Genomic DNA, 11,223 nt, shown 5'->3' with positions numbered 1-11,223 from the left:
CTTTTCAAGATTTTTGAAAAGCTGCTGTGTGAACGTACCGTAAGAGTTAGACCTAACACACTCAGCTATTTTATCTACCTCTAGAACAAGCTAAACTAGTGATTATAAATATATGTATTCTTCATTGTCGGGTCACTCATTACTGGATCAGTGAGCTGCATGAGATACTGACAGGCTGTCAGGAGAGGGAGAGAGGGGAGAGGGAGAGAGGAAAAGAGAGCGCTTCCGCTCATTTCTCCCGTGTGATTATCCAAAGTGAATGTAAACTTGAATAATGTACTTAATTTGAATGTAATAATTAAGTTGATTGTTGTTTGGGGAAGCTCCAGTGAATGAGACCCATTAACTGAGTTTTAAACATCACTTTAAATGGAAGATTTAAAGTGATGTTTAAATCTTCCATTTAGGCCCCGCCCACTCGATCGGATCGGCGATCGGTATCAGCCGATACTGATTCCGGCGATCGGCCCCGAAATTGGCGATCGGAGCATCCCTATTAATCACCATTCGAACTATGTCCAAAATATGTCATTTCTTTATGTATATTGTTGTGGGAATGGAAAGATAAATGAAAGAAGGCGGATATATCCATTTAACATACAGTATGTATGTTTATTGTAAAAAATGTCTGTCAAAATGAAAGAGAGCACCTGTCAATCATCAAACCGTGGGGTCTTAATTCATTACGTGTTGATTTCTATCAACGGGGGAGTACTTCAGGAAAGTCGGCGGGGGGGGGGCTAGTGGAGTACTTCGTGACCAGTGATCAGCTGATTTAGCGCAGTTCTCCAGTGAAGGGGGGGGAGTCTCCCTCCGCAGCCGGTTGGCGTAGTTTTGGCACAATTTCGTTGTATAGACCGACGTTAACAGCAGCCCTGTCTGTGCACACGGAGACCGACTCTGTCGTCCGGTGATCTAACCGCCTTCTGGAAAAGCTTCACAAGTACGTCGGTACGCAAATGCGCTTTGTGACACAAGTGACGGTACGCATTTCAGATTACGCACATAACCTGCGTACCAGTTATGTGCACCCCTGTACTACAGCAAAAGTATTCTCCGTCGGGACTTCCTGCAACAACACCACGCCGTTATCTTGATTCTGATTGGCCAGAAGACGATCACTACGTGACAAAAGTTTTCAAAACCGTTTCTGGTCTTCGGTATTTCCAGACAAGTTGCTACTGAAATCAATCTTACTAACTGCTGTCTGTGCAATTCTCGGCGCGAGTTGGCGGACTTTATTTTGCTTACTTTAACATCATTTTTCATGGTGGGGCTAAGCCACTTCTTGGTATGGGTGTAGCCTACCCCAGCGCTGCCACTGGTGGGATGTATGGGGCGGGCCATTCTGTACATGCGTTAAATGCTTTAATGCAAAAAATGCATTACCGCCGTTAACGCGATAATTTTGACAGCATTAATATATATATATATATATATATATAAAAAGGAAAAATCTTATTTTTTTATTTTTTATAAACACCTTGAATTTCAGGGGGGATGCGGGGCTCCGTTGGTGGGGCGCAGCGCCCCTCCAAGACAATGGTAGGGGAAACACTGCAGGTGATGTGAAAAACGTTTACTTTCCCTTAGATAAATATAAAGAGTTACTGAATCATACCCAATTATCCTTACATGGTTTATATCTTATCTAACTATTGTTTCATTAAATGCCCAGTGAATGCTGCTGGGATAAGCTCTAGTCACACCACACGTGACCTTAAAAAATAAAAAGTAGCTGAAGTGAACGACAGAGGATTTGACAGCTTGTTGCAATAAAGACATTACAGGCTTACTGGGATCTATCACGTTTCTAATTCCAGCACCATATTTAGAAACTGTATACGGAGGACACTGCCGGCGGATTAGTTTCTATCCGCAGGGTAATAATAATAATAATAATAACTGAGATTTTTATAGCGCCTTTCAAGGGACCCAAGGTCGCTTTACAGGAATTGGGGCGAGCACACACAAAACAAAACAAAACAAAGGTCAGACAGACAAAACAACAGATCGATTTAAGGGCCGAAAGCCTTGATGAAAAGATGGGACTTGAGGGCCCTTTTGAAGGCGTCCAGTGTGGGGATGTTGCAAATCTCCGCAGGGAGAGCGTTCCAGAGGGTGGGGGCTGCCACACTGAAGGCTCTGTCCCCGAAGGTTCTCAGTTTGGTGCGGGGGGGTGGTGAGCAGGTCAGAGTCTGAAGACCGCAGGTTCTGGGGTGGGGCATGGGGGTGGAGGATGTCCAATAGGTACTGGGGGGCAAGGGCATGGAGGGACTTGTAGGTCAGGAGGAGGACTTTATAGTTTATGCGGAACTTGACCGGCAACCAGTGGAGGTGGATGAGGGTGGGAGTGATGTGCTGCCACGGCTTTGTGTGTGAGGACCCGAGCTGCACAGTTTTGGACATACTGGAGCCTGTCCAGGGTTTTGTTGGGAACCCCGAACAGGACACCATTGCAATAGTCCAAGCGGGTGGTGACAAATGCATGCACCAGGGTCTCAGCAACTGACTCCGAGAGTGACGGTCGGAGTCTGGCAATGTTCCGCAGGTGGTAGAACGCCGATTTGGTCACAGACTTGACGTGGGAATGGTAGGAAAGGGTGGAGTCGAGGATCACACCCAGGTTGCGGGCTTCAGGAGATGGGGAGATGGAGCAGCCGTCGACCTCAAGGACGAAGTCACCAACCTTCTGGAGCAGTGCCTTGGGTGCCACAACCATGAGCTCTGTTTTACCGCTGTTCAGCTTCAGATGGTTTGAAGACATCCATGTCTTGATGTCGTGCAGGCAGTTGACGAGAGACTGAGGGGGGAGCTGGGAGGATGGAGTGGTGCTGAGATAATAAATAAATAAAATACACCATTGGTTCTAGAAGCTCAGTAATCATGGCACGCACATTTAATTGGGTTAAATCATAATTCATGTGTCAATAATTCATTTGGCCAATGATCGTAGAGTAGTTATTTTCTTTAGTCCTGTCAGTTTTATGTATTCCCATTCATGTCCCAGATAAATGGGACCATTTTCCCCCAAACCTCCCATGACCCATATTTACAGGACCACCAGTATGAGACGATACCACTAAGTGGCAGTGTTGCTCACAAATACACTGAACACTACTGTATACCAACACAGTGTGAAAGTTCTTATTATACATCTATGGTGAATGGGAGAACTGACTGCTAGTGATAAGCATTTTCCATTGTTTCTTCTTGCATTGGGGTTCATTAATTTAACTGTAGAAATTAGATATACCATTCAGTGTTTCCCCTACCAGCCCCGCGACCCCTGAAATTCAAGGTGTTTAACACTAGAACCGCCAGAGGTCGCTGTATACCTAAAACCGCCAACTGGTAACATTTACCCACTATTGATTTGCAAGGTACAATGTTCTTTTATTTATCATACAGAACAGTGAGTTTTGATCGCACAGGGATGAAACTTATACCAATAGAATCTGTGGACTCTCAGCTTTTCATATGATATAGTTTGTGCAGATGGCATGAAGTATAAGATATTGCTACCAGTGCTGATTTCAGGGTTCGTACGGGTACTTGAAATCCTTGAAAATGCTTGAAATTTGACGTGGTGTTTTCAAGGTTGGGAAAGTGCTTGCCTTTTGGGAATGGTGCTTGAATATGGGATAAAGTGCTTGAAAATGTAAATGCTTTACTTCGCTTTTTAGATTAAAAGAAAATAAAGAAGTCGGAGCGAGCTTAATTGCTTCGCTTTTACATAAAACAGCTGCGCTCCGGCCTTCCCGCGCTATGCGTGTGACCTGCAAGTGTTTTTGTTACGTGTGTAACCGACCTGGGCATTCTGATGAGTGATAGCCCATGGGCGCGGGAAGGGGGGTGCTGAGGGCGCTGCAGCACCCCCTAGTGGCAGGCAGGGGGTGCGGAGCTCCCCTGTCTGAATTATTATTTGACGGTTATTGCTGCTCCCGCTGTGCATAATCTGTGTAATATGTAGCCAATAAATTCCACATTGTTGTTTTTTCTGTAGCACTGGACAATTCTACCTCAATAATATAATACATTAACCGTGTTTTACGTGACCGACCGACCGGTGCCAGCAGCAGGGACCGTGTTGTTAGCATCTGGTTAGCTAGCTGCACTAACGGACATACGGAGCTGTTGCTGTTGGTTCCACAACAAGCTGGAGGAGAGCTCTCCTCTCAGACTGAGAGGCTCAGGTGAGCTAAAGGACTCTCTGAGTGTTTAGATAGTTAACTTTAGTCTAAGTTATCTCAGTGGGTCTCAAACGGTTTGGTCACAAATTATTCAAAAGATTATTTCCGGGGCACACCTTCATATGATCATTATAGTTATAAAACAAATAAGAGAATAAAGGAAAAACAGTTATGAAATACTATATGGCAGTAAAACAAGAATACAGTTTGAAAGGGGAGTGATTTGTAAAATATCCATAAAGAAAAAGAACATCTGTTTACAGTTGTGTTTCATCTGGGTGTTGAGAGATGTATCCATAGATCTCTTAATGTTGCTCTCAAAGTGCACCAGATTGATGCTTTTAACTTCAACATTTAAAAAAAAAAATCGAGGAGGTGAGGTCCGCTCCCCACTCGTAAAAAATAGCACTTTACCCCTGCCTATATGCCGTGAGCTGATTATCGAGCCTTCGAGCCTCCCGGGGTCATATTTCTCCCGCATTTCTGACAAAATCAGATTTACTCAGGACTGTTTCCACTCGGACTTTAATACAGCTACACCATTGTTTGGTTTCCATGGTGGCACGTCTCTTTAGTCACAGAAAACAGAACAAGAAGCGACAACTCTATCCTCTGCTCACTCCTTTCCTGGTTTTGAAATGCTCCCGATTTCTGAGGTCTCAAGGTTGACAAGTATGGGGATGAAACGTATACCAATAGAATCTGTGGACTCTCAGCTTTCCATATGATATACAGGGCTCGGCATTATAAATGGCCCGCTGGCCCGGAAGCACTATTTAAAAAAAAAAAAAAAATGGTCCTGTGGTATTGTTATTTTCACAAGCAATTTTGTTAAATTGTTTCGTTTATTAACGCTACAACATAGCGTTTCGTGAGGCAGTTGTCCTTGTTGGGTGAAAAGCAAACCGCTGTTTGCTGCAGAGAGCAGCGCTCCTTCACTACAGACTGTCTGTCTGTCTCTCTCGCTCTCGCTCTCGCTCTCTCTCTCTCTAACAACAGAGGGTGCTACATAACACACTCTATTTTTATGCAGCTCTGCGTGATTTTGTGGCTACAATTCAGGCTAATACGCTATCAGAGGTGGAATAAGTACTCAGATATTGTACTTGATTAAAAGTAGAAGTACTCAGATCTTGTAGTGAAAGTAGAAGTACTCAGATCTTGTACTTGAATAAAAGTAGAAGTACTCAGATCTTGTACTTGAGTAAAAGTAGAAGTACTCAGATCTTGTACTTCAGTAAAAGTAGAAGTACTCAGATCTTGTACTTGAGTAAAAGTAGAAGTACCAGAGTGTAGGAATACTCTGTTACAGTAAAAGTCCTGCATTCAAAATGTTCCTCAAGTAAAAGTAGAAAAGTATTCTCATCAAAATCTAGTTAAAGTAGCGACAGTAAAAGTAGTCGTTGTGCAGATTGGTCCATTTCAGAATAATATATATGATATGTTTTATAATGATTGATCATGAAAGTGTTCTCAAAGCTGGTAAAGGTGCAGCTAGTTTGAATGACTTTGTATACTGCAGGGTAGCTGGTGTATTTACTCCGGGTGGAACTAAAGTCAGATTTAAGACTTGATTATATTTCACATAATTCATCCACATCTGTAAAGTAACTGAAGGTATTAAATACATATAGTGGAGGAAAAGTACACCATTTACCTCTGACTTGTGTTTACTGCCACCTAAAAGTACCTAAAAAATAGTAATCAATAATGTATTGAAAAGTTATTTGGCTGATTGTTGTATATCGGCTCCGCCAGGTTATATGGGATGCCCAGTCTACGTACAGATGGATCACTCGTTTTGAAATATTAAACTTAGTTTTCTTTTCTTTAATTTTTCATCCTCATGTAGAATGCTATTACGAAACACACATTTGGTTGTTTATAGCATAAAGAACATCTGATTTAATGTGAGGTAGGGAAATAATCATTTGAGTATAAGTACGTGTATATAAATACATTGTCATGTATACATGTCATTTCAGGGCATGACATTAAGGATTTTGGGAGATGGCCCTGTGGGCCATCTAAGCTAATTTCCAATAGAGATGGCCCTGAAAAATGTGCGCGGACCAAATGACTCACGAAAGGTTTGGGGGACCTGCAGGTCTTAGATGCTGTCTGGTGCATTCTCTAGAATTATAAGATGAACCACCACAATATTATATTGTACAATTTCAATTGTATTCTTAATTTCACTTCTTCTTGTTTGTGTTTGCTGATTCAACGACTCAATGGCCCTCTGTCTGTCAGAGGGCCACTGACTGGGGTTGAAGATGGAACATTTTGAAGGGACACTCCCTTTCTGGAGATCTTGGAATCTTTTCTCCAGGTGCTTGATGAGCACATCTGCAAACACATACAAAATGTCAAATTATAATCCCTGTCTCTGGACCACCATAAAAAAATCATTTATATCATAACAAATGTGAAATTATATTCCTGTCTCTGGACCACCATAAAAAAATTATCTATTAAAACATGTTATGCCCATATTTACTTATGAAAAAAATATTTACTTTTGAAGAAAAAATATTGAATATTTACTTTGAAGAAAATATTATTGGGCACATACCTATCACTTTGATTCTCTTTTTTCGGGGGGGGGGCTGCAGCTCAGTCTTTCTCTTCTTTCCAGGTTGTTCACCTTGCTTTGGTGGACTAAGAAACATTGTAATACACTCTGACTTTAAATTATTTGATCATTATGTATTCAGCATCAGAATCCGTAACAAACTGAAATTCCCGCGAAAATGTGGTTGCATTCGATTCATTGTCCGGGTAGTATTCAGTTGCGCCACTTATGTGACAGACAAGAATAGTCAACTCTAATGTCTAACACTTAATGTGGAGAAAGAGATGTCCTGTATGGGTTGATTGTGCGTTGATCTGTTGGTAATGCCTCAGGGTTCCGGTGGGCATGTAAACAAATGCATAATGCTGCGCTATACTTTGTGGCCTCACCCAGTTGCATAGCGACACTTATTGTTTAGGTGTCTTTTAATAAGCAGGTAGTCATATCATTAGCTAGAACTAGCTGGATCTGATCGATATGGACATAAACGCGAGTGAAGTCTAATCTGACGGGAGAGAGAGATCAGCTGCTGCTGACGAGTCGACACGCAGCTCTGCATAATCACATGCAGCGGTGAGCGGACAACACACACACTTCAGGTTAGAATATCACACGTAGCTATTTTAATTACTTCTCAAACTAACTAGTTATAGATGTGTTTAGTTTTACTGTCGGGTCACTCATTACTGGATCCGCGCGCTGCATGATACTGGCATAATAGATTGCCCGATCGGGCCACCAGCAGGTGAGGCTTCATTGCCCGAGCTAAATGCTAGATGGCCCCGGGCCATCGGGCCATCCTTAATGTCGAGCCCTGCGTTTACAACAGCTGTAAGATGCTTGAAAAACTTGAAAATGCACCTTGAAAATGCTTGAAAAGTGCTTGAATTTGACTTTGGAAAAGGTGTAAGAACCCTGTGATTTAAACGCTTGGTGTTAGACTTGTGTTTTGTTTAGGTACAAATCTCTCTATCTAGTATCTATCTATAACTATCTATCGATCGATCTGTAATGTTCTGTTCTATGGACATATAATTGTCTACATAAACAGACGACGTGGACTACTTCTCTCATTCCGAGTGTCCATCTTTATTCAACTGGCACGTAACCTGCACACATGCATTACGTCCTCAACGTGAGCTCAGTCATCCAAGATCTTGTATTCTCCAAGATGTTACACTATCTATAACTATCGATCTCTCTCTCTCTCTCTCTCTCTCTCTCTCTATCTATCTATCTATCTATCTATCTATCTATCTATCTATCTATCTATCTATCTATCTATCTAATCTAATCTATCTGGAACCGCAGTAGACAAAAGGTGTTGCTATAGCAACACGTCATGTTTACGCTGCATTTTCTATGAGGTAAATATTATTTTGTTGGTGATTTTTTTCAATCTGACTTTATATTGACCATTTTTAACAACAGAGGGTGCTATATAACACACTTTCAGGAAAAGTCACGGACTGGGAGACTTTAACATGTTATGGAAAAAAAGTTACATACAATCAAAAAATAGCTGCGGGTAAAATGTACCCGTTGGCGGTTCTAATGTTAAAAAATAAAAAATAAATTATTTTTTATTTATATATATATATATATATATATATATATATATAGCACCAAATTGCAACTAATCTATATCTACTGTCACTTTTCACATTGAACATGTGCTCTTTTATCAAATAAACTAAACGCTTTCATTTTAAGTTGTGAGTTTAGTGTTTTTGACCCTAAGAAACACTGATGCATTAATCAATAACAATAATCCACAGCTCCTCTCTCTGCTCCAGAGGATTTAAAATATATATATCCCAATGCCACGCTCAGGCAGCACCCCCCCCCCCCCCAAAGCAGTAAACCTAGGGGAAACACTTCCATTATTTAAATATATTTTTTGTGAGTTTTTTTCATGTGCTCAATGCACCTGCAGACCCTAAAATAATGTGTTCAAAACAAATACATTTTACATTACAAATGTATTAATCACATCAAACATCAAATATGAAAGCAAACTTTGAAAGCATAGAATTGTTTATTTAAAAAATAAGTTATTTATGCTCACAATGTCTGATGTGGAAGCTTTTAAACTGCCAAGATATTGTTTTGCTGAGAGCAAGCTGTTATTTTTTTCACCCAAAAGAAAAACTGATTAGGCTATTGACAGTGAAAACTGCAAATTATCCTACTTAAAGGTTCCATGTCATGGCCATTTCCACTGATCATAATTCCATTGTTGAGGTCTACTAGAATAGATTTATATTGTGCAATTTTCCAAACTCACATTGATTTCTCATACAGCATCTCTGTAAACTACGTGTATTCACTGAATTTCACTCTCTGCCTTTAACGGCTCGTTGTAGCTCCAATAGCTCCAGCCCCCACCCTCCCTGTGAGCACAGTGTGCTCTGATTGGTAGGGACGTTGTGAATCGCGCTAAGCTCCGTGGAGGTGTTGTTTCCTTGTTTAGCGATACACAGCCAAACTCATCCTGAGCACACACAAAGTCACAGCCGAAGTAAAAACAATAAGTGTGGCTTGATATTGAGTAAGAAAAAGGTTGATAAACGCTGTGAGAATGGGTCTGCAGAGAGAATTTCGCCGCGATCCCAACTGTCTTATCGGCCTGCAGCCAGGGAGGAGAAATCAGCAGAGCTGCTTGCACTGAGTGTGTGTGTGAGGAAGTCCGTGGATTGGTCAATGTGGACCAATCAGCGGGGGCTGAACGTAACGGCTCCGCGGATGTAACGTAACGGCTCCACGGATTGGTCCAATTCGTTCCGGGTACGGAACACACAAGGGGACGGGTACTAACCAGAAAAGCATAACATGGGACCTTTAATGCATATCCTTAACTACCTCAAAATCAAACAAACAAGATACACAGGATAAATTGTTTTATTGCTAATTTACTATCTTTATAACTTTCACACAGCCAAGTCTGTTAATCATACAGCCATACGGTTCTCCAGACGTGACTGCTCGCAAGTCATAAACGTGGGAATCTTTCCCATCTATGCAATCCGTTCCAACTAATTTAAAGATAGCTTAACTTAAGATGCCTTTGTCCTGCAATATTGAAAGTGTGTTTTCACAGTTTATGGAGCCATAAACAGTTGAATCCCTTTTACTACGGACTAAAGGTCAGGTTAAGCAAAGTCACTGTAGCATCTGTCGCGGGTTCCCCATCTTATAGAAGTGCTGGAGTACTCAATAATATTATGTGCCTCTTCTGTCACACAGGTATACTGATTCCTCTGTGTGAATCTGGGACATGTACTCTGAGGGAAGCCATCATCATCGGAAGCATACTCACAAAGTGCTCCATCCCTGTCCTCCATTCCAGGTAATGTTTCATCAATACACTAACCTGCAGACAAATGTCAGCAAATAAATACATTAACTACTGCACCGTAATTTCTTCTGGAAATGAATGGTGATTGTAACATTTACCACTGAAGACAAAAGCCAAGTTTTTTTTAATCCAATGTGAAAGGAGCTTTAGATAAAGGTATCAGCCAGGTGTCCTTGAATACTTCATATTTGGTGGTGTTGGCAAGATAAGTGAGGTCAAGGTTGCATAACCTGGGCGGTTGTATAACGCGAAATTGTTCTTGTCTTTCAGCGCTGCAATGCTTAAGTTGGCAGAGATGGAGTACAACGGCGCCAACAGCATTTTCCTACGCCTCTTGCTTGACAAGAAATACGCCCTGCCTTTCCGTGTCCTAGATGCCTTGGTGGCCCACTTCCTGTCCTTCCGCAGTGAAAAACGTGAGCTTCCTGTGCTGTGGCATCAGAGTTTACTAACCATGGCTCAGCGCTACAAGGCTGACCTGCCCTCCGAACAGAAAACGGCACTGCTGGAGCTGCTCAAGACACAAACACACCCTCAAATTTCTGCAGAGATTCGCAGAGAACTGCAAAACTCAGAGTCCAGGGATCTTGAAATTGGGCTCCCTGTTGTAGTTGAAATGGACTGAGGATTATGTCTAGTCTGGGGTCTCCTCCCTCTCTGTTGCAAGTGCTTCATGTTTTTTTAGCATGAAGACAATTTTATTAAATCTAACTTCATTATTCTCCCTGAACCATAAAAGGACAATTTCAATGATTGCATTCTATTACAATGCCTCAGGAGCAATCATCCTGGACCCTGCTTGGATGAAGTTGCACATCATTAGTGATGTTGATATTGTAATTTAATGTCAGAAATATCTGAGCTTTTATCCTGCAGTTGCAGTGCAGTATTTTCCTTGGGAATACAAATACTGGGGTTTGTTATGATTTGATTAAGAGCAACTTGTTTAAGCGATACAAAAGATGGATAGTAAAAGACTGTCTATTTGCAGCTCAGTTTTTGAATATTTACCTGAAATGTTGTCTTCAAATAAAATGTAATGCTTAACTTTCTAAAACATATTTAGATGTCTCTGACCTTTCAATTTTGTTTTTAAT

The 11,223-nt window shown here is 41.4% G+C and overlaps 1 protein-coding gene across 1 annotated transcript in view; it reads left to right on the top strand.

Annotated features, from left to right (window-relative positions):
* The window catches only part of bysl (bystin-like), a 27,398-nt gene extending 16,211 nt beyond the window's left edge, over positions 1-11,187 (top strand). The window contains exons 6-7 of the mRNA XM_034082830.1: positions 10,015-10,117; positions 10,397-11,187. Of these exons, the coding sequence (XP_033938721.1) occupies positions 10,015-10,117; positions 10,397-10,751 (458 nt within the window). The 3' untranslated portion in view covers positions 10,752-11,187. The remainder of the gene's footprint in view (positions 1-10,014; positions 10,118-10,396) is intronic.
* Positions 11,188-11,223: the final 36 nt, after the last annotated feature.

This window comes from Pseudochaenichthys georgianus, chromosome 5 (assembly GCF_902827115.2).
Source record: "Pseudochaenichthys georgianus chromosome 5, fPseGeo1.2, whole genome shotgun sequence".
In the NCBI taxonomy this organism is placed as follows: domain Eukaryota; kingdom Metazoa; phylum Chordata; class Actinopteri; order Perciformes; family Channichthyidae; genus Pseudochaenichthys; species Pseudochaenichthys georgianus.
This window is presented reverse-complemented; position numbering and strand designations above follow the sequence as displayed.